The sequence below is a fragment of the Clarias gariepinus genome, chromosome 15, assembly GCF_024256425.1.
Source record: "Clarias gariepinus isolate MV-2021 ecotype Netherlands chromosome 15, CGAR_prim_01v2, whole genome shotgun sequence".
NCBI lineage: Eukaryota > Metazoa > Chordata > Actinopteri > Siluriformes > Clariidae > Clarias > Clarias gariepinus.
The window spans coordinates 28,342,333-28,370,236 of record NC_071114.1 but is presented as its reverse complement, the minus strand read 5'-3'; the positions used below and the strand labels follow the sequence as shown (position 1 = coordinate 28,370,236).

Genomic DNA, 27,904 nt, shown 5'->3' with positions numbered 1-27,904 from the left:
TCTCCGCTCCTATTTTGCATCGTGCCGAATCATACCACCGCAGGGTGTGTTATTTTTGTATAACCTCACAGTCTGTCATCTGTTGCTTCTTACATAACATCCTCCCCTATTTTCTATCACAAATATAAGGGAAAACCTGAGCAAGGGTTGTGTTTCCAATATATACACAAGCTTTAACAAAAAAGCGAGGTCTCGTAACTGCGAATCGTCCCCTTATGAAACAGAATCAGTCTTGTCGCATGGACACCTGAGACCGGGTGGAAAAATGTTTATGTTCGTCTAGTCTTTACAACAAAATCTCACAACTGATGAGTGTGTATACGTGTCTCTCGGTGCACGTCTCTCTGCAGGGTTGTTTAGGTGAACGGCGCTCTCTGAAAGGGCGCCCCAGTTCAAATCGGCACGCAAACCCCAGAGCTGATTCACTTCCTTCGAGATTAAAAACACCTTTGCAGGCAAGTGTTGCAAATATGTTCGTGGGGGTCTAAACTTTGGAACATTCCTCATCTGTAGTCGTTTAGAGCGCTGGGTGGCAGCTGTGGCCGCAAGATGCTTCTCGTGCTAAGTCCTGTTCGTTTCGTTTTATCTGTTCCCGTGCGAAGTCTGCCGAGTGCGACGAGAAGTCTGCAAACAATACGGGAAATAAAAAGTTTGCTCGAAAGCCTTAGAACGCTACGGAGTAAGAAGGCGAAAACAACTACAAAGCAAGAATTCAAGTAAATCTGCCACACAACCGAAGTGTTTCGACCCCCAGCAAAACAACTGAGAGAACATATGAACGCTATTAACGTTGTTAAAATGTTTGTATGCCCTTTTGGATCGTGAGCAAAAAAAAATGAAAATCCCCGTAACATGGCAGACGTATCATATTGAAAGGAAACACAAAGACAGGCGAATAAATGCAAAGAGATGTTTGTCTGAGCTCTCAGGCTATATTTAGGAGCACTCGACATGCTGGCGTATGCGCTGGCACCCTACAGGGAGCAAGGTCACTAACACAGACACACACACACACGTCTTCGGTTCTGCTCTGATGAGCACGTTTTGGAAGAATCCAAGATACAGATCAATCTTGTGTGCTGTAATGTTGGCTGAATCATGAGAGTATCACAGGCTTTGGAGGGATGAAGCCTGGAGGAATGCTGACTTAAGGGTGGATAAGAAGTGAACATGGCCAGATTTAGTGTACTTTTCAACAATCAGGGCAAATCTGTAAATATATTAACATGTTAAAGGTTACTTATCTGAAGCTTGTCTCATTGAAACATAATTAATACATAATATCTAATAAAATTTGACTCCGATTTGATTGGAACATGTGTGTTTGAGATACTTATTAAATTCTTTTTAATGGTGACTCTTATAAACAACACATGGTTTCATTATTTTTTCATAAGCCCCCATTTATCCCCCCATTTTTATCTAAAGATGCATCAAAGATCTTTCCGAGCTTTGCTCCAAAGGCGGGCTATTAAAGTTTGCAGGCAATAAAACAGAAACGTAAGGAGATATAAGGGATTCTTCTGTTAATTTCGCATCCCCCAGACTTTGCGTTTTCCACACAGCACAGATTAGCACAGGCTGCGCTTGACCTTGAACTCAGGTGTGATGAGGAAATAAGGCAATAATAATTGTCCAAAATTCAATAACAAAACCCAGCTTGGTAATAAAGGCTTTTATAGACGTCTGGAGAACATGATTTTTTATTATAGTGAAGACAGACTGATATTATAAACGTGAAAAAATAGAAACGTCGGCGTCCTGAATGACGCAACAAGAAAAGCGTTTGTCCGAGATCGTGAGATCTCTCTGTCAACATGTACATGCAGAACTGGGTGGATGGCGCTTTCCTATATTTGTTATGCCGCTTCCAAACTGTGTAAAAAGACGTGAAGTGGTTGGAGAAGATGCGTTAGCGTGTTAGCACAAGTCCCCTTGGTAGCTGTCGATGATGGTGGGGTGCCCTAATGATACGAGTGCGAATTGGATATGACTTCATTAAGAAGAAAAAAAAATCCCTTCACCCTACTCCTGCTAAACAAAAGGAGGTATGCTGTGTAAGAAATGACGTGACAGAGTGTGAAAAAACACAAACTTAAAGGTAACAAAGCACAAAAGGTTGACCATCCTCCTATTAAGCTTAAAGTTTAGAATCAAAACCTGAGAAATTAACTATTACTATAAAAACGATAATGTTTTCTCATATAGAATCATGTAACAGCTAATAAAACTTTCACATGATGTTATACAAAAATAATACAAAACTTCCAACCAATCAGATTAAAGAATTTAAGTCAATCAGTTTGACACTGTCATAATTAAAACCAGCACTTTCCTGCTTTATCTGTTTCTCTTTCTGTTTCTCCCTCTATCTTCTTTCACTCTCCCTCTCTTTCACTTCCCCTTTACTCTCTTTTATTCTCTCTTTCACTTTCCCTTAACTCTCTCCCTCTCTTCTTTCACTCTTTCACTTCCCCTTTACTCTCTCCTTCACTCTCTCTTTCTCCCTTTCACTCTTTCACTTCCCTTACTCTCTCCTTCACTCTCTCTCTCTTTCTCCCTCTTTCACTCTTTCACTTCCCTTTAACTCTCTCTTTCTCCCTCTCTTCTTTCACTTCCCTTTAACTCTCTCTTTCTCCCTCTCTTCTTTCACTTTCCCTTTACTCTCTCTTTCTCCCTCTCTTCTTTCACTCTCTCACCTGACTCATTTCCATCCTCTTACAGTCCTGCAGGAATCAATCTGATGTTCCTGTACTTCTTGCCTCCTTGTGAACTTCTGCCTCACCGTGCTTGACCCTGGACACCAACAATGCTCCACACTGAAGTCTCAAGCTTGACTCAGAATCCTGTGGATATGTACCTCTGAGCTTCTGCTGTAATCCTCAAACCTGTCCTGGTGCTCATCTGCTTACTGTTTATGTTACTGTTTTATGTACCTTTGGAGACGGCTTATGGTGGAGAAATGAACATTCAATGCACGAGCAACAGATCTGGTTGACATTCCTGCTGTCAGCATGCAAATTGCACGCTCCCTCAATGCTTGTGGCATCTGTGGCATTTTGCTGTGAGACAATACTGCATATTCCAGGGTGGCCTTTTATTGTGGGCAGTATAAGGTACACCTGTGCACTACTCATGATGTCAGATCAGCATCGTCCAGGGGTAGCTCAGTGGTTAAGGCATTGGACTACGGTTCGGAAGATCCCAGGTTCAAACCCCACAACCACCAAGTTGCCACTGTTGGGCCCTTGAGCAAGGCCCTTAACCCTCAACTGCTCAGATGTGTAATGAGATAAAAAATGTAAGTCACTCAAATGCCAAAATGTAAATGTAAATCTTGATGTGGCACACCTGTGAGGTGGGATGGATTATCTCAGCGAAGCAGAAGTGCTTACTATCACACATTTAGACTGATTTGTGAACAATGTTTGAGAGAAATGGTAATATTGTGTATCTGCAATGAATTTTAGATCTTTAAGTCCATCTCATGAAACATCGGAGCAGAAACAAAAGTGTTGCGTTTATATTTTTGTTGAGTGTGTATATATATATATATATATATATATATATATATATATACACACACACACACACACACACACACACACACACAGAGTCAGCCAAAAAAATTTTACACAAACTTCAAAATAAAAGAACTTAAAAAAAATAATATCTTGAAACATGATAACATTATTTATATTATATTATTATAATAAACATCATACTATTTTTCTTTTTCTTAAGTGTGCATAATTTGTTTCATTTTTTATGTATAAAAATTTAAATCCATCATCTCAGCAAACCATACTGTGACACGATATATAAATAAATATTGTGCTGCTTTTTTTTGTTGTTGTTGTTTTTAGGCTTTTTACCATTACATTTTGTATTCCTTTATAAATAAAAATATTTTTAAATACAGAAAGAAAAAGTTAATTAAAGTTGTACCATTATGAACCAATTTATTTTTTAAATGTTTTAACATTAATATATTGCTGGCAATTTATAGGGAAACCTTGGTTTGTATTAATCGTATCAGAAACTTTATTAAAGCTCTAAACTTTGTACTTATATGTACACTGAACAACAAAGCTCCAGAGAGTAATAAAGATTTAAAAAACCTCATAGAATCAAATTGAAGTAAAAACATACCAAAGCAAATTTGTTTTCATTAATACGTATTATTTATAACAAATTCTTCAACGCTGAGACAAAACATTTAGACATTTAAACAGTTAGAGTCTCACATGAAATTAATTTTAAAAGCAAAATATTTTTCATTAAAATTAAATTTTTGTGCTTAACCTTTATTGTGCAATTCGTCATGTGTTTAAAAACAAAATGTTTTTGGAACAAGACACATTTCCTGTGTCCGATCTGCATTTTTTAACTGTTGTATCTGCTTTCCTAAAATAAATGGAAATTCATTGGAATAAATTAATAAAAATTTTGATGGATAATAAAAGTTGGTTATAAAAAAAACAAAAAAAAACTAATTTAAAAAAAAATCCCCGTCAAACCAGACTTGACCCAAATTTCTCAACTTGTTGGCTTGAACACCTGCTCGGCAGTTCACTGTATATCCACCAGATGCAGCTTGTTTGACATGACGTGACGGCGTAGCGGGAATCGCCCAGCTGTTCTCTGTTCGTCCTAACATGCACGGTGAGGCACGAGGGGATTCTGAAAGTGTGAAATCATGAAAAATCTCCCTAGTTCCCTTAAATAGCATTTTGTAACAGCATGGAATGTCCAATGCCTAACCAAGAACATGTTGCATGTAATGAAAAATAAATAAATCAATTCATCAGAACAAGAAAAAAAAGGGGGGATAATTTTGCAGGGTTAGAATAAATCATCACGACCATGAGATGTATAACAAATTAGGCTTGAAATAAACTAGTACACCTCAGGAATGCAGCCTGTGAACGATTAAGACTTCGGTTGATGCACATGAAGGAGTTCCTCAAGTGTGCAAGAACGTCATTTAAAGTTAAAGCCAGGTCTGCGTACGGATAAAGTGAAATAGTCAGAGTCAAAAAACTGTCTATATTTCTTTACAATTCTCACATGAGGACCATCAGGTACAATTCTTTTGCCAAACTTCTTGCTGTTGGAAGACTTTAATTAAGATTAAGACAATGATACTATCATTTCACATCTGCAGAATATTGTCTTCATATCAGTGCAATATTATCTGTTATGCAAGCTTTATCGATCTCATATTACTTTTTTTCAAAAATATTTTAGTGTGCGTCTAATTTTTTCTCCAATCTGTATTTTATCTTGTTTATTCACATTATTCCTACCTGCACTTTTCTACCTGTCTGTGAGCTGCTGTAACAGGGGAAATTCCCCACCATTGGATTTATAAAGTTCTTTATCTCATCTTATCATATCTTATCGTATCTCATCCTATCATATCTCATCAAATGTCATCTCATCATATCTCATCTCGTCATATCCTATCGTACCTCATCGCATCGTATCTCATCGCATCGTATCTCATCTTAGCGCATCGTATCTCATCTCATCCCATCATATCGTAGCTCATCTCAGTTTTTTATCTCTTCATATTGTATCTCATCCCACCATATCGTATCTCATCTCATTGTATCTTTTTGTACCTCATCGCATCTTATGATGAGTTCTTCGTGATCAGGAGCTTAATAATAAGAAACCACGAGGAAAAAACACCATGTACACAACAGTAGTGTCTGAGTCTCAGGAGGATAAAACTAATCTCGGAACATCTCCTTAAGGCTTGTGTGAAACAAGAATTTCCTGTCAATTACTGAATTTAACTTTAGAAGCACGAACAGGAAATTCTGCAGGATGTCCATCATTTTGTCGGATGAAAAAGTAAGCATGTGATTGAGGTGTGAAACGGTATCCTTCACCTTTCGCTATGGAAAAACTTGCGTTCATTCGGCTCCAAGAAGCAGAATGTGCTCTTCCCCGTATTTATGAGGACTATGTCGCGGCATTAAAGAAATGGCGATAACAAATCATCCTTTCCCTTTCATCTTCCTTAAACGCAAATAATTAATGGGAAAAAATTACTCAGGAGGATCAAAAGGTCGCAGGTACAAACCGCAGCACCAACAAGATACGACTGTTGAGCTCAGATTTATGAGATAATAAGATGCTAGTCGCTTTGGATGAGGGCGTCTCCTTAAATGTAAAATGACTGTTTTTATCACTGTCACATCCTGCACGAGCCAAACTTAAACTGTTGCCTACAACGCTAGCTAACTAGTGTATTGGGGTCTTGTATAATTATTCCTGGTCTTAAGCAAACACAGTTGCAATATAAATACACAAGTACTTAAAAAGCCTGCAATAATTAAAATGATTCAGTGGGCAACCACTGTTTTACCCCTAAACTGATGCAGGGAGCAGATGTCGGAAAGATGCACACTACCTCGCAAAAGTTTGGGATCTCTTAGAAATTTAATTGTTTTCCAAAGAAACACACATGAAATTAGTCTAAATAGAAAATATAGCAAATAGACAAGACATGCTGACATTGTCAGAGTTAGAAATAATGATGATAATTTTGATAGAAACAATTAGTGTGTTCCTCAAGCTTTGCTTTTATCACCAACAACAACAAAAAAATCCCTTTGCAAGCAATTACAGTCTGAAAAACATTCCAGCTGATAATCTGACGGGATTTCACCCGGTGCGTCCTGGATGGATTGGCTTGATGGAATCTTCCTCTGTACCACACGGTCATGCTGCTCTCACAACAGCTCAATAGGGTTTGGATGCTGAGTCTGTGCTGGTCGCTCTGTTATAGTCAGAATTCCGGCTAACTTTAGTTTTGTGATATAGATAAAATTGTTTTTGAATTGCATGGACACAAAGAAAACAAGTGAACCCAAACTTTTGAGCAGTAGTGTATCTCATGATCGAGAAAAAAAGGATGTTACTGCGTTTCAGGAGGGTCGAAGAAAACAACTAAGGAGATCTCTGAAACGGCTAAATCTGGGTGATGAACTGCACGATGCATTAAAGCCTGGAAGGACGATATAAGTGTGATCTGGGATTACTTAAACGCTTGGTGGAGTCGCACTGTTCATCAATAAATTCAGATATAAATCAACAGTACAAAACTTTTACTAGAGGAACCGAGACCATTTTTAAATACACACACACACACACAAAGTCCTGTCATTAATTCCACTGAAATTCTTTGGGATGTGCTGGAGAATACTTTAGATTTGAAGTGATTCGAATTTCGGGTCATCAAAACAAGATCTCAGCCAAAACATACAGCAGCTTTCGATGGAATGTTGCGATGGTACATAAGGTTGTCGAAACAATGCCATAGCAGATGCATGCCCTGATCAAAGCTAAAGGCAGCCTAATTTAATCTTATTGTGTGCAGCTTTTTTTTTTCAATGAATAAACAGCTACGGCTTCAACGAATTAGCTAGAGAGCCGAGTGAGATTTAGCTTAATATTTTTATGCCTATTTTAATCGTGAATGTTCGGGAAGCTGCTATTCATTTACCCCTTTCAGATTTTCTCTTTTATTTAGTCGTATCTGATTCCCACTTGTGTTATGAGGGCACTTCCCCAACCAGTTAAAAAAATGCACCGTCAGGACGCGGCGTGTAACACGTTTACATTATACTGCAGCAACTGCTTAAATAATTCCTGTAGTAACAATACTCATAATGCACTTGGGTTGAAATTCTTCTCCTGGCTTTTTCCATTTAAACACCCCACTTTTAGATCCATTTAATTTGGATTCACGTAAAACAAGGAAATACGTGATACGTGCTCTCATATCAACTTCACCAACGCTTTCTTATACTACAGGCTGATAAATGGTTTTCAAAGCAAAACCTCTCCCTCTCTCTCTGTAAACATGCTTGGTGATCCTGTTTTCAATAGTTCATGCTCTAATTCTTTCCAGTTATTCTTACTGATGCCTGGAGCAATCATCAACTGTTGTTTCTTGCTTGTTTTTTCCGAATTTCACTAACAATTATTCTTCCGAATCTGCTGGTGGTCTTTTTGAGTCAGCGTGTACGCTGTTTATATTCATTCATCTTTAAAGTTTTGCTGATGAGGCGAATAACCTGGCCTTCATTTATGTAAAACTGATGATGCCAGACCTTTTTGTTAAAAAAAATAAAATAAAAATAAAAATGCTGGTCCAACGGTTATTTCCAGTACACTTGATGTATGAAGGCAATTATCTTCAATTTTCTACAGGTTAACTGTGGATTAACTGACAAACAAAATAAACCAAAGTGCCCAAATACCTTTTTTGAATGATTAAGTATTAAAAAAAAAAAGTACATCTGACTTTTTTTTCCTTTTCTTTTTTTAAATACATGACCTGGGCGTTCAGGACAAACCGGGACTGATGATGAAACGTCTGGTGAATGAAGGCGTAAAACTGAGTGACATTTACAGAAGACTTCGACCACAGTGCGGTAACTAAACATTTGATTGGTGCAAACGTCATTCTTGTAAACATCCAGCGGGTAGAACGCTTGATCCTTCAAAAATGGACAAATTACTTATCAACTTGAGGAGGAGATGACTCTGTCTGTGTGAATTGAATACACACTCGTTCACCAACACCACTTGCGCATTACAGGAATTCCGCTGAGAGTTATTGCCACATCCCTGTACACTCCTGACCTCGCTCCAATCCATTTCCACATGTTTGGTCATTAAAGAGTTCATTAAGACGTCATTAAGAGTTCCTGGGAGGCCGGAGTTTTGGACGTGAAGTCTTTATTTTTCTAGGCATCTGGAGATTGTGGCAGCTCCAATACACAAAGGCCAACCCTGTGAGGATCTTGAGGCATTGCCGTCTCAGTGTGTTTTTTCTTGCCACCGTCACCCTTGGCTTTGCTCATCAGGGACAATCTCATTATTATATAAACACAGTTTTTCTTAATAATAGACACTTCCATAAATTTTCTTTTCATTTTGTGAAGCTGCTGAAATAAACTGAATTGGAGCAGGTAGTACTAAAATGACTGGCGTACTGGGAAAACTTTCAACCTTGATGGTGTCCAAGCACTGGTGAAACACTGAAAAATATATAATAAACTCGAGTTCATAACTGTGTCCTGTTAATTAAAAGTACTGGTTTGACTTGAACGATCCTCATATATTTTCATATATGTTTTTTTTTTTTTTTTGGTAATGTTTTGGTAAAGTTCACCTGTGATATCATTCCTTTTATGAATAAAGCAATTTTAGTACATTCCATATGTTTTTATTCATCATTTACCGCTGCAAACATGCCGAAGATTATATTTCCTACTGTATGGATTCGTTAGATTGAAGCATAGACTAATTGGAATTTGTCGCAGTATGGTGTTATATTTGGGACAGATCCTTTATACATACAAAATAAATTTTGCATGCACGCAAATTATATTTGTGTTCGCTCTCACATGACTGCAGGCTTAGTACAGGTGAAGGTTTCCGGATTATGCTGACAAAACACCCCATGCAGTGCTGATAAACCATCTCATACTGTGCTGTATGTATGCACACACATTAAAATTTAAATTAAAACTGTATTTTCCACAAACACAGTCATAAACAGTATGATATGCAGTGAAATGCTTATCTGACCACCTGTAATCTAAAACGTTATCAAATAAAGAAATTAAATATAGAAACAAATTTTGAAAATTTCATGTGTACTGTATATGTAATAAGTAATAAGAGAGATTTGACAGTGCAGTGTATCAGATGTTAAGTGTGTAGGTTATACAGGATAAGTTGTAGCTGAGTGCAGCTTGTCCTCATTTGTGTGACAAACGTGCAACGTCCAATCAGGAGCAGAACAATGTGCAAAGTCCCAGAAGAGTGCGACTTGTAGGCCACAAGCAAACTAAAATTATTCTATTTATTGAAGCTGATGGTCAAGAATTCCATGGATTTAATGTTCTTTTAATTATATAAATAATAAAACAAAAGCAAAATTGTATTTGTCTCTGTGATATAATCCAGCTGTAAGGTTTTTGATTCTTTGTACCCTATTTACTACAGAACATGGAGCTGTCAACGTGAACCCTATTTTTCTGTATATTTAACGTTTTGGAACGTCTGCTAAACAAAAGTTTGTTACTTACGATATAGGAGCTATAAACGTACATTCTGTTACCATGTTCCCTTTTTCTATTTTTTTTTTTTGCAGCTACGAAGAAACCGCAAAGTTTAACAGCTTCCCTTTTTCTGGGAACTGGAAGGAAAAGTTTATCTAGAAAAAAAATTCATAATCAAAAGGTTTTTAGGAAAAAAATTACTCAAAAAGCTTTGCTATAGCTGTAAAGAAAATCTAAATAATGCAAAATAATCAGTTTCTTGTGAACTGCTGACAATATTCCTCCTAAATTTAAAATATAACTATTGTATTTTAGAGTGCATATTTAAGGGAAATGAAATCATCACAACACATTAAAATAACCCAAGATCGTGCAGTATTTGCAGAGCTTTAATAACTCGAATAATACAAAAGACAAATAACTTTTACAAATAACAAATTGTGCTAATGCTTTGGCTTAACAACATTAAGAAATCAGTAATAATAAATATATATAATAACCCAGATTTGCAGTTATGCTTTTTGGCTCTCAACCAGTTTTTCACATTGCTTTGCTTGATGGTTTGTGACCCTCCATCTTCCTCTTAATTTAATTCCAGAATTTTTCTGGAGTTATTTGCAGTGGTCTTTAATTTTTTTACCAGAGCGACATGTGTATTGATTGAATTATTAATTTTTTTTATTAATTCATATATTTAATCAAAACCTGTTATCTGTTATATGTGCATCATTTAAAAAAGAAATCTTGCACAGAGAAGATTCTTGGCCCATAAAAAACAAAGAAACAAAGAAAGTGGAGGCATTTTTTTTTCCTGTCATTTCCGGTCCAAGGTTGTTCTCGTTTGCTTCCAGCATGCCTCTGTAAACAGATACACAAACCCAGGGGAAAAGAGAGAGAGAGAGAGAGAAACACAGGCAACCTATGACGGACTGGGTGATCTTAAAATCCCTGAGGAAAGAGGCTCATTTACTGCCACTGCTGCTCTCGAGATTTACAGCTTGTTCTTCTCTAACTCAGATAAGCAAATATTTGGTGGCAGAGTGGAATGATTTGTGCTTTCTGATAATTGGTCCCCGGTCCAGAGTTCAGACCGCGAACCCCGACCTGACCTACAGATTGAGAGTGAAGAAGAGGCGGCGGGGGTAAAAGATCTCCCTGCTGCTGCCCTTAGAAGGCCCGGACCCCCAGGCATGACGATAAGATTCACAAACATCCACGGGATGCGAGGATGGAATTCATTCCTCGTTTAGAGGAACTCATGAAGTGGGAGGGCTGGGGGGGGGCAATCAAACGTTTCAGCAAACAAACACTGCGCATCCGAAGATGGAGGAAATGCAGAGATGTTAACAGAAAAAAGAGGTTCTTTCTGTGGTCATGGGAAAAACAGAAGTTCCTTCGGTTTATCATAAAGTGAAGAGGTTTTGCTTTTTTCGAGTGTTTCATTCACATACAGTTAAAAAAAAATAAAAAAATAAAAAAATAAAAACACAAGTGACTCGGGTCAAAACTTCGAGCGGAGACGTTAAACTACTCACCATCTCCACACCCTGAGGGAACGGCGTGCCATCCCAGTCCTTTTTTGGGAAGCGCTGGATGATTTTGCCGCATCCATCCCCTGAACCTGGTGACAGGAAAGACGAGCACGATTACGATCGACCAAAAAAAAACATTACGAGCAACGGTTATACTAACCAGAACTTCACCGAGATGACTTTTCCGGCTGCAGATCGGGATGAGGATGCTAAGATCTTGTAAAACGTTGTTGCTTTTAAAGCACTGACCTCAGATCAGTCTCGATTTTTTTTTCTTTATGCAAACCTGGCAGATTGTGAGAGTCATGAGTTCTTCCCTGGAATTACCAGCTTATTACTCTGTAATTGATGCATCTAAATCATTACATTTTTTTATTTTATTTTGAATAAACGGGCAAAAGTTTATGTCTGTATGCTGTGACTGGAACCTGTGCACAAAGTGAACTCCTTGGTTTGAGAAGGTTGGAAGAGCCACATTGTCCTCCACAATGGCCTGACCTCAAATCCTGAACAGCTTTCGGAAAAACGGGAACTCCAGTGTCGTGCCTGATCTCACTAATGCTCTTGTAGCTGAATAAACATAAAGCCCTATCTAGGGTGAGATATCTAGCAAGGACACATGGATATGATGGTCGTGGGTGTGTACACAAACTTTTGGCCATATATAGTGTAGCTCAAACTTTAAAGTTGAGTGTTGACTCAGACTTTTGACCTTGGTGTGATCTTGACCTTTTCGGGGCCAATTAAAAAAAAAAAAAAAAATCCATTTAAACGTACAAAAACTCGATCTTGAACTGGACAGATGAGCCCAAGGACATACGGCAGAATAATAACAATTTTAAAAACTTTAATTTCTGATTCCAATTAAGCATATAAAGTTAAAAAACAAAAACTAAGATTTATAGGAACACAACCCACATCATTAAGGAGCTGCCTGATCCTACTGCTGACTAAATACAAGCTGGAGGTCATGTGACTGCACTTGACATCAGATTCTTTCCTTTGTAACACTCTCGGGTCAGAACGACCAGAACAACGTGATGCAATGTTCACGTTCATTACAGAAACTGTTTCATGCACATTGGAAATTTGCAGGATTGTTCAACTTTAGATTACAATATTAATATGGTCGTTTCGACCTGAAACTAAATAAAACTAGAAGTTTCAGCTTTGCTTCAGGAATCGTAATTCATCACGACGTGAATGTGGAGGGAGGCTTGAGTATGAATTATTAGGAGGTGACTCACAGAGCCAGGATCGGTCACGATAAATCACAAGCTCTAGTACAAGATGCTTAAAGTTATCTCCTTTACATGGCCTAACACACCGTGGTGCAACACATCATGTCTGAATAGCAATTTTACCTGAAATCGCATCCGTCAAACGGTTAATACGATGCTGAAATCTATTCTCTAATCGACTTCCTGTCCTGTCATGACTTCTGACGCTGCCTGATCCCTTTGCTCGTTTTTTTTTAACTTTCTGGCTGTAGACAACGAAAATCACTACATTGCTTCACAAAATTATAACCCTATGAATTCGCTTCATGTTCTTAAAAGACCAAAATAACACAAAGACAAATCCTTTGACTAAAAAAATGTGAAAGCAGACAGGGCCAGGAAAGAACACCCAAATAAAACCTCAGAGAGAATCCGGAGCCTTTAATTCATCAGAACAGGAAAAAGCAAAAAAAAAAAAAAAAAAAGGGCAAAAAGAAATAAGGCAGAGAAATTTTATTTCTTTTTACACTGTAAAACAATTCAGAAGGCAACCAACATATACAACAATCTCCTCTGAACAGGTGGTACTGGGATACTGGGATGAGTCTGCTACTCATGCTGTTATGTTAATTGGTGATTTCTGAGGCTGGTAACTAAATAAAATTCTTCTCTGGGGTAGAGATAATTTTTGGTCTTGCTTTCCTGGGAAGGTCTTCATGAGAGACAGTTTCATCATGGTGCTTGTGATGGGTTTTGCAAATGCACTTGACACAATACTGTTCTTGGAAGAACTGTTCCAAAACAGCTGACCTTCGTATCTTAAAATAACAACTAACTGTTGTTGTTGTTGTTACTTAATGACCTAATGCCATATGTGTTATTCCATTGTTTTGAAATCTTCAGTATTGTTCTAGAAGGTAGAAAGGAAAAAAAAGAAAAAAATACACTAAAGAAAAAACACTGAATTGGGTGGTGTGTCCGAACTTTTGACTGGTACTGTATGTAATGATTGCGCAATATTAAAGAGGGATGTGATAATATTTTACAGAAAGCTGTAAGTGACTATTAACCTTTACAGTCTTTAATAGAAAAAACTATGTCTCTGTATAACTTTTTATTAAAAAGCAATTAAAGATCATTGCAAATACAACCATCTGCAACCATCTTATTTTTATTACAAAGAACATAAAATAATTAGTGGATATCAAAAGGAAAAATATGAAATTCAATCCCAACTTAATTAAAAATTGTTTGGAATTTAATTCTTTTTTGTAGAAATAAAAAGTTTACATTTAGAGACTTGACTGAACCTTTTGCTTACATCTAAATATCCAATTAAATACTTAGTACAGAGACAATTAGACTTTTTTTTAAACTTTATTTGTATTATACAATATCTTTACCAAACATTGTTTAAATTTTATGTAAAAAGACTACATTTATGTTTACATCTAAAAACACTTTGTTTACATGAAAAAAAAATGAAAAGAGATTTTTATTTACATTAAAAAAAACTTACATCTAAAGAGATGTTTTTTTCTTATATCTAAAAGGGTTGATTATTTTTATTCACAACTAAAGATATTTTATTTATGTTTGGTTTATATCTATAAAGATTTTGTTACATTTTTTGTTTGACTAATCTAAAATTTTGTTTGCTTCATTTTACAATTAAGTGATTATAATGTAAAGGTCAAAACAAGAAAAATGTAAATATACCATATTATGATTAATTAAATAAATAAATAAATAAATAAATAAGCTAAAGTCAAGTTCTTGTTATTACGTTTTTTGTGATTTTCCCAACTACAAATTTCACAAACTTCCTGACATCTGAAATGAATCAAGACAAAACCCCGAGCTTGGAGGTGAAACAATGAGAGACGGAACAGAAGCGCAATAAGTTGCCTAAAGCAAAAATCTCAGTGTTAGCACAAAGCTCATGTTTCTGTGAGAAATTATAACTTCAAAAAAACAACCAGATTTGTTCACAGATCATTTGTAATGTGTCACACCTGCCTCTTTTGGAAGTTGGGGGAAAAAAATAACATGCTTAAAAAAAAAAAAAAAATTGTTTTTAAAATTTCTGAGACATGCATCTTTTTAGGACCAGATCAGGTCGCAGTTTGGTGAGGGGAAAAAAAAAGGTTACCCTGCCAATATTAATAATAATAGACCTCAATTCAGAAGAATTTTCAGAACACTCGGACGATCACGTACAAATAAAATCTTTAATTCGTAAAACATTTGTACGTTTTTTTTTTTGTTTTTGTTTTTTCAGCCTGACTTATGCAAACGCTTGCGTATTTGGATGGAAAGAACTGAAAACCATAAAGATTGCTTAGCCACGGTTTTTCCATTAACACAAAAAGTCTTGTGGTGTTTTTTTCTGAAAACCCCAAAATAATGCAAGTGTGAAAGCACCCTAACTGAATTTGGGAAAATCAGATTTGCTTTGATGCGGGGACAATAAGCTTCCCGTAGACAGTCCGAGGAAAGGAAACACTGGTCTGACGTAATGAAGGGAATTTACTGCCAATATCATTATACACTGATCAGAACATTACGATCCAAATCATTACACCGCCTCTAGGGCAGCTCTAACCAACTCTTGTCGTGTTCTGTGGTGCCTGGCACCAGGGCGTTGGCTGGGGTCTCTGTGGATCAGACGCGTTTGTTCGGTGCATCTCTTTGGTGCTCAATTAGATCTGTGCTCAACTAAACGGCTCTTTGCCCGCTGGGCCCCATTCGATGTGGGCTGTGGTGTATCGGGTGTTCAGGTGCCTCTCTATCATGGCCAGCATTTACTTTTTAGTGATATGTGCTGAATTAGCTTTTCTGTGAGATCAGACCGGACAGGTTGGCCTTTGGTTCCTGTGTACATGGGTGAACCTTGATCCTGCCCATGATCCTGTCACCTGTTTACTCTTTAATGTTAATGTTTTAATGTTATGGCTGATTGATTTATATATCCATTACTGTCACTGTTAGACTTGCTTATGCAATGCTGTGGCTGGTAGTGGTGTACGTCATGGATGATCTGTCGGCGACTCCTTCAACACCTGACTGTTGAAAGACACTTAAAGTACGCAAAGCTCTGGGGGGGATTAAAAATCAAAGCATCGAATCGTTTCTCGGCCAAAGTGCAAGCGATGAGGACGCGACCGTGGCCTGTGTTAACTGAAATCACATGTCTGAAATCCTGATAAGTCTCTCTCCCGCCTCGGGGCAAACAAATTCCCAGCATTCCAGATGCAAAACGTAGCACCGTCAGCCCGTACAGAGGGTCTTTCCAACCAAGAGATAAAATGGAGACTACAGCAAGAAAACGGCGGGGGAAAAAATTTTCCGGGTTGGAATTGCCTAAGTGAAGACTGGAATAACAGGAAGGGGCAAGTTTACAGGAATACCAGTGCAATCACAACAAAAGTTTCGTTTCATCTCTTCAAGAGGCATGTAAGACTCTTGTAGGAGGATAACTACCAAGAATAACTATAAGCAAGGTTTGGCGGGTAAAAGTAACTAGTGCTTTGTTTTCCTATAACAACAGCATTCCCATCTGCTTGTATCCTCAAGTAAATACATCACACATTTTATGTTTTATGGTATTCTTCTTGCACGTGGGATACAAGCCAGACTCAAAGAAGAAAAATAAGATGTAACCATGATAAATATTTCTACTAGAAACTTTTATCCTTTGTCTCTCGCTCCCTGTTCTTCATAAGAGAGGGGGGAAAAAAACAATACAAACATGCACTTAAAAAGGAACTTGATGTATTTAACATCAGTTAAAAAAGACAGGTGGGACGTGGGAGACGACTTAAGAGCAACTGCTCCCAGATCTCTCCAGTTATCTTGTCGTCATCTCTCCGACACATGTGGGCTTTTGGAAATATCCTCCCAGGTCAGATCCATTATTCACCTCAGTACAAACCAAGGAGTATTGCCTGTCACTGTTTAAATGTCAGCATGCAAAAAAAAAAAAAAAAAAAAAAAAAAAAAAAAACACATACAGTACATGCAAACAAGGAGCAAGGGCATCAGGGGCGAGTTGATCTATGATATCAGAAAGTTCAAATTCCAGGAAGTGATATGATATATGTAGACCTGAAAAATAATCGCTGACAGGAGCAAACAAAGCGTGCCGTGATGTGAACCGGCGACGAAATGTGATTCGATATGGCTGCATCAGGTCAGCCGTGAAATCAAACAATCTGAAAGTAGGAGATAAGCGCTCGCTCAAATTGTACATGCAGATGAAAGGATCGAGCTCGTGCTCGTGAGCGGAAAACAAACATTGGGCGCTTTAGTGCACACCTGATGCCTGAAGCGTATCTAACGTCACCAGGTAACTCCGTGGCATCAGGTATCAGGTTTGAGCAAATCAGTTTTTCCCCAGGCTGCCAAACAGACCGAGATATCAAATGAAGCATACACACACACGTTTAAACGCCCCTTCAAATTCCATATTCTTTTCTGATTTTTATTTCTTAGTACACTGTAAATCAATTCTGAAGGTGTCCAAAACACACAATAATCCCCTTTGAACGGTTGATATTGACATGTGTCTTGCTACTTTAAAGCTGCTTCATAAATCTTTCATAACGGCTCTAAACTGAGGTGCTGTTTGTTAATTGGTGATTTCGGAGGCTGGTAAGTCTAAATGAACTTCAAGTGGTGAGTTTTGGTCTTGGTTTCCTGGGAAGATCTTCATGAGAGCCAGTTTCATCATGGTGCTTAATGGTTTTGCAAATACACTTGACAATACTCTTCTAGCAAGAACTTCATATATAAACTCTGAACTCGGATTCATGAATCATTTCACTGTGATCATGGTTTATATGCAAACATCTTTAATCAAGTTTTTACCATTTCTTTCACAGGAATTTTACTTACTCAGGGCCCCTAAATGATGCAGTGGTAAAGTGCTCGCCCTATCATCCAGAGACTGATAGGTCAAGTTCTATAGAGAGTTGACTGGCTCAGCTCGCTCAGAGGGGTGGGATGGGAGGTACTTCGTGATCTCACATCAATTGCGACTCTACAGCCAATTATCTGCGTCTGTGAGCTCATGCAAGCGGAAAGAGTGAAAAGCGCTGTTCTCAGAGTGTTACGCCGCCCCAAAGTTGCGTGTGCAAGCAGTTCGAAAAGATGCGGTCGGCTGGTGTTGCAGGGTTCGAACGAACCATGTGATAGTCTTTGGCCCTCCCTAACTGACTGGTAGAAGCCTTAATGTGGGAGCCACCTAGTGATGGCAGGGAGGAATTATATACAGAAAAAAAAATTTTACTCAACCAAGGAATCTGTGAAAACATTCGCTAACAATATGTTTATTTCCAGTTTCTCAAAAGTTAAGCAACAAGTCAGAACACTTAAACTAGCTGAATGCTAACAATACAAATGCTAACAATTGGAGAAATCTCCTTTTTAACCTTCAGTATATTTGACAAAGTAAAAACAAGTGGAAATCGACCGTGACAGCGCCAGCAGGGACGTCGCCGCTTCCAAGAAGTCAAACTCCTCTTGTGACTAATTTGTACACCAGAACTACACTTTAATTTACTTTAAACCTGAAGGAAGCTGTTGAAGGAAAAAGCAAGACTTTGACCTTCCAGTGACCTTGACCTTGTTCAGATCTCAGAATTCTAAAATTTCCTAGTTATAATAATAATAATAATAATAATAATAGTTGCATTATATCAAACAACCATTAAACCACTCAGTTCTTTTAGTGGATGGATGTTGTGGTGGATCTTGTATTACTTGGCTTTTACAAGTTGTAGTGGTGCTTTCATTATCTTTTATGGGTTGGAGGTGCGGAATTGCATTCCATGCTAGTGCCTTCTTTGGCTTTTATTATTTGAATGGCAGATTAAAGGTGTGGTGTCTTTTACTGTAGGGGAAGTTTGGGAATTCAAGGACGTGGTGGTGTAGTCTTTGGCTTTTACTGGTTGGAGTAGGGAGTTGCAAGCTCTGGTTGGTGTTTTCATTTTCAGACTTTGTGAATGTCAACATGTGGTGGTGACGTATTTGGCTTTCAATGGGCAAACGGTGGGCATTCCAAGTGGTGGTGTTGTAGTTTTACTGGTTGCTTTCGGGAATTACAAGCTGTAGTAGTGTAGTAGCTTCGATTGGTTGGAGGTTGAGTCTTGCCAATTGTGGTGGATTTTTTGGTTTTTATTATTAGTTGACAATTTTAATGGCTGGAGGTATTTTCATTGGCTTTAAGTGGTTGAGTGTGCTGGTGTTTTTATTAGCTCCTATTGGTTGGAGGTTGGGCGCTGCAAATTGTGGTAGATTTTTTGGCTTTCACTATTATTAGTTGACAATTTCAATGGCTGGAGGTATTTTTGTTGGCTTTTACGGGTTAAACGTAAGGATTTAGATGTTGTAGTAGTTTTTTCATTGAGTTTTACTAAGCAGCGGGTGGGAATTTCAAGTTATGGTGATGGTGGTATAGTCTTTGGCGTTTACTGTTGGGACAAAGTGTGGTGGTGTTTTTATCTGCTTTTCCTGAGCAGTGTGAGTAGATGTGCTGTAGAGATGTTTAGAATTTACTGGTTTACTTAAGATTTTCAAGTTGCTGTGCCATATTCTTTGGCTTTTATTGGTTGGAGATTGGGAATGTCAAGTGGTAGGGTATTTATTGGCTTTTACTGGTTGGAGCTTAGGAATTAGATTTTTTGGTGGTGTTTTCACTGGCTTTTACTACACAGAGGGTGGGAATATCAAGATGCGGTGGTGTAGTCTTTGGCTTGTACTGGTTTTAGTTGGAAAGTTGCTGTGACTTATTCTTTGGCTTTATTTGGTTTAAGTTTGGAATTACAAGCTGTGGTTAAGTAGCCTTTGGCTTTTACTGACTGAAGTTGGGAATTACAAGTTTTAATGCTGGTTTCATTGGCTTCTACTGGAAGGAGATTGGGAATTTAAAGTTGTAATGGTGTTTTTCATTGGATTCAACTTGTTGAGAGGTTGGGAATTACAAATTTTGGTGACGTATGTTTTGGGTTTTATTGTTTGAAGTTGAGAATTGCAAGTTGCGTTGGCACTTTCATTGACTTCTTTGGGTTGGAGTTAAGAATTACAAGTTCAAGTGCAAGTAAACAAACACACCCAATCCCAGCATCTGATTCGACTGTAAGAATTTAGAGACTTAAAAGGTCGCCTTATAACTTCAAAAATAGATGATTACAGAGAATGTGTAGTGAGTAGAAAATAAGGCAAGACGGGTGTATTTTTAGAGCACGTCATACAGAATGTGCTTTACATAAATTCAAACAGAGTGCATTAGGAGAAGGTTAACAACGAAGCGACATGATAGAACAGAAGAACAAAAACAGTAGCTAAGTCTTTTCTATTATTATATTGTATGTGAGGAATGAAACATGGACTAAAAGGAAAAAAGTAAGGAAGCAGTAAAAGAAACTGCACAAAACAAGTCGGAAATAAAAAAAAAATAGTGGAAAAGAAATTTAAAAAGTGAACATACTTTTTTCATTCTCAAGTCATATCACCCAAACGCATCACTGTAATGAGGTCTAAAGGAAACGTTCAGTGAGTGCTTCTCTTCTTACGGCCATGACCTTTATTATTCTTATCAGGTAGCTCACACAATTACAACTTTATGTCTGACATTTTATTAGCATGCATCAGGAATCATTTCCTTTACAGGGTTTCCCTGCTCTATCAGGAGCACAGATAATTAACCTACATAGAGGGAACTTGTCCCTTTTTCCACAAGCAAGTCTAATGTAACTATCAGCTGTAATGGCGAAGGTGCGTTTAACACAGCAGAATAGCGTGGTATCATGCAAATGTTAACACATCCAAAACACATGCCAGGTAATATTATACAACCGACACAGACACTGGAGGCAACTTTCCATGATGCAAAACTTACTTCCCAGGGTAAGAAGGGAAGCGCATGAAGCGATGTACCCACCATGCATATAGGTTGCTTCAGTTGGTCAGGTCTAGGATCAGCGACGTCATGGGGCAACAAAACAAAGTCAGCTGATGACTTGAATGTACTGAATGACCAGGTTATCACAACTATCAAATTTTTCTTCCCTGATGACATGGCCATATTCCAGGTCTCAGAGTGGGAGATTGTGAAAGGGTGGTTCTGGGAGCCAAGGGAGAAAATCCTCATGCTACAGTTGAGCGAATGAGGGACTCATGGGATGAAAGTAAACGTGTTGGAGCTGAACTACCGACTTGACGTGTCACAGGGATATTGAACATTTGTGAAGCTTCTTGAAATCGGTTATAAAGTCTACTGAATATGCCGTTGGATTCTTTTATTTTTTAACACGAAGCCTATTTAATTTTGCCCTATATATACACTACCGTTCAAAAGTTTGGGGTCACTTTCTAACTCCATGATCGTTCCTGATTTTTATTTCTTTCTACATTGTAAAGGAATGCTGAAGGCGTCCAAAAAATGCATTAATCTCCTTTGAACAGTTAATGGTGAGATGTGACTGCTACTTCTGCTCTGTAAAGACTTCATAACGCCTCTAATCTGAGGTGCTGTTAATTGGTCATTTTTCAAGCTAATGACTCTAAATGAACTTCTCGTCTGCAGCAGAGGTAGGTTTTGGTCTCTCCCTCCTGGGACGGCCTTCATGAGAGCCAGTTTCATTATGGTGCTTGACGGATTTCGCAAATGCACTTGGCAATACTGTTCTTGCAAGAACTATTACAGAAAGACCGACCTCTGTGTCTTAAAATGACAACTAACTGTTGTTTTTGTTGTAATTACCTTATTCCATATGTGTTATTTTATAGTTGTGAAATCCCCAGTATTGTTGTAGAATGTAGAAAATGAATCACTAAACAAACAGAAAGAAATTTGCAAGTGACCACAAACTTTTGAACGGTAGTGTATATATATCATATACATACCCCTCATATACATATTATTTGTATTTCAAATGTTAAAATTTTTTGAAGGACACCCTGTATAACAACATTTCGAACCATTACATTTTCTTTTTTTTCTCTTTTTATTATCTGATCACCTCGATCATATTATATCCGACGATAGAGATGACTAAGACAAGTTTCCTGTTACGGAGATATTAAAAATTTGCTGACTGTATAAAAGTGTGCAGACAATGTGATACGGCTGAGCCAGAGTGAGAGAAACAAAACAATTCTTCAGGTGCACCTTGATTCTCACTTTAAAGGAAACCTGTCTCAAAATGCTCTTTTTAGTCATTTTTAGGCATTCATATGGCCTCCAGTGTGTGTGTGTGTGTGTGTGTGTGTGTGTGTGTGTGTGTGTACAAAAAAAGAAAAAAAAAAACCTTTCCATTTGTTTTGTCCTTTTCCTGTTTTATACTGGTTAGGCCTTAAACAAGCTAATTAGCTTTCTCCCCCCCCATTGTGACCTCATATAACAAGATCCCGTCCCCAGGCTTGTTGCTCAACTCCGCTGCTCTCTGGAGGGGGCGTGACTCAGCAGTGGCTCATTTACATAGACAATGAAACAGCACATTTGAAAAAGAAGTGAAATAAAGGATGTTTAGGTTATAAACAAATGCTATTAAAAAAAATAATTAAATCAATGAGAATAACATTTCTTTTTGGCCAACATGAAAATGTGACTGTACAGGCACAGAGCAGATTTTATGAATGATTTGGTGCAGAATAAAATTCTTTTGCGGTTCCTCAGGAGCAATGGGGGAAAACACAGATTGAGTTTCATCGCGTTAACACTGTATGTGTGTGTGCGTGTGTGGTGGTGGTGGTGTTTTTTTTTTTTTTTAGAAAAATGTAATCGAAAATTAAATTTAGATGGACGGTCAAATCCTCTCTCTCCCTTTTTTCTCTCTTTTTTAACGCCATGCCAGCTTCTACGGCCAAATTCATGACGAGGATCGATTTTAGTTATTAAATATTAAAACTAGATAAGATGTTTGAAAAAAAAAAAATTTTCCAAAGTTGTTTAAAAGGTGTCAACATTGTAAAACAAGTTCCTTATAAGAGTAGGAGAATAACAGTTAAATAAATTATGTTTGATGGACAGGAGGGTTTTAGATGATGAACACTCTGGTGAACTTTCTCTTGATAGCAAAAATTTGAGTGTCCTTTTCTGCATCTTTTATGCATCATGTATGACTTGATTACAATGATTATTACCAGAAATTTACGTTTTGTTACCAACATCAGGATTTATTTTATATTGTTTGTTAGGTAAACATTGATTCTCTCTCTTTCTGCATGCAGAATGCGGCAGATGGAGGGAGATTTCATCCGAGGGTGAACGATCTTATGGAGGAAGCACGTGTCAGCTTCTGTAGATCTTACCCCAGCTTTACATGCACGACCTTTGCCCCAGCGCCTGAACTGTGTTTCCCGGTCCTGAATCGTGTTACAGCTCAATGAAGTTATTATCTACAAATTAAATTTTAGAACTTAACCTTTGTATTACGATATACAAAAAAATGCGGCGTCATTCATCCTCGGTTTATCTCAACATGCACGATGGGAGTTTAAATCCCCCCCCCCAAAAAAAATACACCCACGCAGTTTCCTCCTCGCTCTTTATCTCAGAGACACGTTCTGGAAATAAATTATCTGCATGGCCTTTACATGCAAAGCATATGGTACACGGACACACGCCGTAAGATGAGGCCAGATCGGCGTGGCTTACGTAATGCATTATCTCACGACTGTAATGTCGCCGCTAGAATGTCCGGGCATGTGCTGTAACTGAAACGCAAGCCTGAACTCACCACCAAACTCTTATATTTCCGTCAGATTAAACACTTCAGGCCGAGCACAACCATTCTGCGCGACATCAAATAAAGCTACATCCTGATTGAGCGCTTTGAGCTTGTGAACACACATCTTATCGGGATCAGCGTCCGTGTAAACAGCGCAGCTGGAATCTCTGATCAGGATGACTTGAATCAGATTGTCCATGTAAACGTTGACGTGGTCATCAATGATTCTCAGAGAGGGAATAAAGTGCTTCAGTTCCTAGTGTCTCCGTACCAAATAAGGTCATGAGGATTCAAAGCGAGTATGATTTAGATCCTCATGACCGCATGACACTCTTTAATTCTCTTTTCTATGCAAAGCCTTACGAACTGTGAGCCAAAGCACTTCACGGCCACTCCACACCGAGTCTGCTCCAGAAAACAGAATATAAATAAAGATTGGAATGGACTGAGAGCACAATTTGCTGAGTAATTTTGTCATAAATGCAATGTTTCTCTCTACTAAATCTGTATATGCCTGTACATTTACGTCAGTTTTTTTTTTTTTTATTAATAAAATTTAAATTGACACATGAGTTGTGTTAGTTTTGCGTTACAAAAAACATTTAACCTGCTTGTGTACACTCAAACTCTCCTACAAAAAGACCAGGGACGTTGTTACCACATTTCTGATTTTTTTTTTTTAAACTGAATTACATAACCTTAATATAAGGCTACATAAAATTGACTGCACTCGTTCTATGTAATTAGCTTTGACTGTCGAAGCTCCTGACGTTTGTCCCCAAATTTCTAAAGGGACATGATTGACTGCCATCACACTTTCTGTTTCTAACCCTCGAAGACATTGTGTGCATCCACAACAAAATGAATCAATGATGGATGAACCTTAAAGGTGTGGAGAAAAATTATTTAATTTCAAATCGTGATTCATGTATCCAAAAAGATTTTTTTTTAAACGTATTACTATTTAATATTTATATACATTTGCATTTGAGGTTGTAATATGTTTTATTTGCTCTATAATCCTATTGGAAGTGCCCTTTAAACTACATGTACATAAACAGTATATAGACTTTAATACAAAATTTATTGCTATAAGTTATATATTGATGTATATGATAATATTATTAATATAATATACATAGCATTTTTTTCCTGAAGTGTGTAAACATTTCTTAGCCTGACTCTGTGTGATGTATGTATGTGAGCACATACATAGAGACAGATAGATAGAGAGAGAATAAATCTGGATTAGGGATGAAACAATTCCTCGGGTTAATCGAGTAATTCGATTACAAAAAATGATCGAGGCAAATTCTTCTGCCTCGAAGCTTCTTTTAATTAATTTTATAAGCTTGTGTTATGTTTTTGCGCAATTATTTGTTTGGCGTGACACAGCGCGCTTCCGGATGCAAGCCACCAGTAAACACCAAAGAAGAAGCGCTTTAAATGAGCTGTAAATTTTTTAACTTTTAGTTCTGAAAGTTAAGTTGCACACTTAGTGTTTTTGTATAATTATTTATTTTAATGTACGTGTTATGCGCTAAAATGTCCCCCTGCCACAGATTGCCCCCCCTAGATAATCTCTATACAATTTAATTGAACACCACAATCAAAAATTATTTTTATTATTATCAAATATATTATATTTTTATTATCAAATATATAATTACTATTATAATTAACTCCAGGCATGTGACAAATTAATACACAAAAATTAAGACACATAATACAAATTCTCATGTAATGCTTATTTTGTGGCACATTTATTTTGCAGGTGTTTGTCATGTAATACAAAAATGTATACACTAAATAAATATTGTTTATGATGAAAAATTAACTTGTATTGTGAATAATTTATTACCAATTAATCTTTGTTTCTCTTATATATTTCACGTTGCTGTTTAATTAAGCAAAATTACATTTTATCCGATTACCCGATGAATCGATTGGTAGAATACTCGATTACTAAAATATTCGATAGCTACAGCCCTAGTATAAATTGAATCGAGTTTATTGTGATATTGTATCTTGTATCAGATGATCCCTTGTGACTCCTGTCTCTACTGAAACAAACAATTTAGTGATGCCTTGCTTCATAGTTTGGAAAAAATCTTTCTACACAATGAAAAACGTATAATTATTATTATTATTATTATTATCCCAACTCACAAACCAGAACAGATCAATCCGAGAACGAGGAACAGCAGCTCACTCCACATAATCGAAATGCATCTTTAAAATACACAGAGAACCCTCCTACTGACATATTATTATCGAGTTGATAATAATTTATAATTTATAAAGAGTTGATAAATAAATATTGATTCAGCTGTCATTCTTCTGCACTGCAGCGTGATGACGTTAATCATTTCCTTAATCCATAACTACACATTAAACTCCACCCGGGAAAGGATGTCAAGAAGGAAGGATGGGAAAACGAACCCTGGTCGATTTCTGCAAGATAAACACAGGAGAGACTACGAGCTAAAGAGACATAATAGATTTCATCAGCGCTTGAAAGCGGTTTAAAGTCCACTGCAAAAATAGAAAAACGATCCCAAGTTAATGGATTTGGCCTTGAAGGCTGTGCTGAAAACAGCGGTGATGTTTTTTGACGTCAAGCTCCTTTGCTTAGCAAATTGTGATGTGTCGTGCAAAACGTGCCATAAAGCAGTCAAGTACGTTCGAGTATGCTCCAAACACAGGGGTGTATGAGTGACTAAGACATTTGTCTAAAAAGCATGCTGACTGCACGAGCCTAAAAGCACATCTTATTTAATTATGGCTAATTAGATCATTATTCTGGTTCTTTCCGCTGCCTTGTAAATCTGTCATTATTAATGGACTATTAAAGGGCAGCTTTTATGCAGAATTCACATTTCAGTCACGTTTAGACACTTAGACAGGTCTCGTCTGTCTGCCCTTTTTTAGGATTTTTCTATTGACTATTAGTCAAACAAACCTGTTGTGACCTCATATACCAGTAGACCCGCCCCCTGAGCCAGGGGCTCTGCTCAGCTCCACCCAGGACTGTCTTTCTCTGGGCACCATTTTTAAGAGCCACGTTATTTAGCTGGGTCTGACGCTTTAAGATTAACCCTGTGGTCTTTAGCTCTTGAAAAGGGTTAGGTTAGCAGTTACTGGCATTTAGCTAGCTGTATTTCAGATTTTATATCATTAAATGGTGAAGATATCACAGGGAATGAAGGCTCGATAATGTTTTTTTTTTTAACCTATATTTGATGTGAAATGCTTGATAAGGTTCTGAGCATGAGGGGTTCCCGTCCCTGCGTTTTGATTTAAAGCTTCACACCCTGAAATGTTGCGTTTGTAAAAGGAGCGAAACAGAAAGAAAAATCAAGCAGCAAGAGGGATTGCAAAACCCCTTAGTTGTTTTTCAGCTGCAACATTTTTCGAGTGCTTTAGACCGCACACAAACCTGTTTAAAAAAATTTGTATAATACGTGGCCTTTAAAAAAATGTCAAACAGGCAGACCGAAGTTAACAATCCTGTTTCATAGAGCGTCTGTGCACCTCTCCTAATGACGAGGGACACAACTGAGGACAGGTGATTTCCTCAGTTATATGAATTCAGTTATGGATGACGACGAATCAAAAACGATTAGCTCTTACGATTACACGATTACAGGGAGTGAGGCTACAGTGCCTGTGGTTTGGTTTTTTTTCTTTCGGTTCCCCTACCTGCATTTAGTTCCTATTTACCGTTTTTAAAAAAAATGCATGTGTTTTTATATTGAAATGTATTTAACTGGGCTAAGAGCAAACAGCACAAATGATCTCGTTAAGAGGCTGTTTGCCAATATTTGTTTATCAACACTTTATAAACAATTATGTTCATTAATAAAATCATTAAACTAACAAACTCAGCATAAACTCCCAGCTATGCGCATATTACCTGAAATAAACCGTAGCCTTTTGCGATGCAATAATCTAATTAACGGTTCAGTACTACTCTAAAGCATACAGTTTGTCTGTTGCATTCAGGGTTTTTTTTAGTTACATTGATTCAAAATATACACAATGTGCCGTATCTGAAGCTCTACAGCTCTGTGATTATTGTTTGTGTTTAAATGTTTGCTGTGGGTCTGAATTGTATATTGATCTGGCTCTGATACACAAGTCTTACACAGTACGATATGCAGTGAAATGCTTATGTTTTTTATTTTTTTTTTGGTGCTGTTAAAAAGTTAAATAGATATATTGAAAAAAATAATGAAATAAATATACAATTAGGTGGCGCAGTGGCAAAGTGGTTAGCATTGTGGCCTCGTCCCTCTGTTGAGGGTTGAAATCCTGCCTCAGTGTGT

The 27,904-nt window shown here is 37.4% G+C and overlaps 1 protein-coding gene across 2 annotated transcripts in view; it reads right to left on the bottom strand.

Annotated features, from left to right (window-relative positions):
• Window positions 1-27,904, bottom strand: part of sbf2 (SET binding factor 2) — a 138,207-nt gene that overhangs the window by 105,588 nt on the left and 4,715 nt on the right. For both annotated transcript variants that reach the window (XM_053513038.1, XM_053513039.1), the window contains exon 2: window positions 11,627-11,712. In XM_053513038.1, coding sequence (XP_053369013.1) covers window positions 11,627-11,712 — 86 coding nt within the window. The remainder of the gene's footprint in view (window positions 1-11,626; window positions 11,713-27,904) is intronic.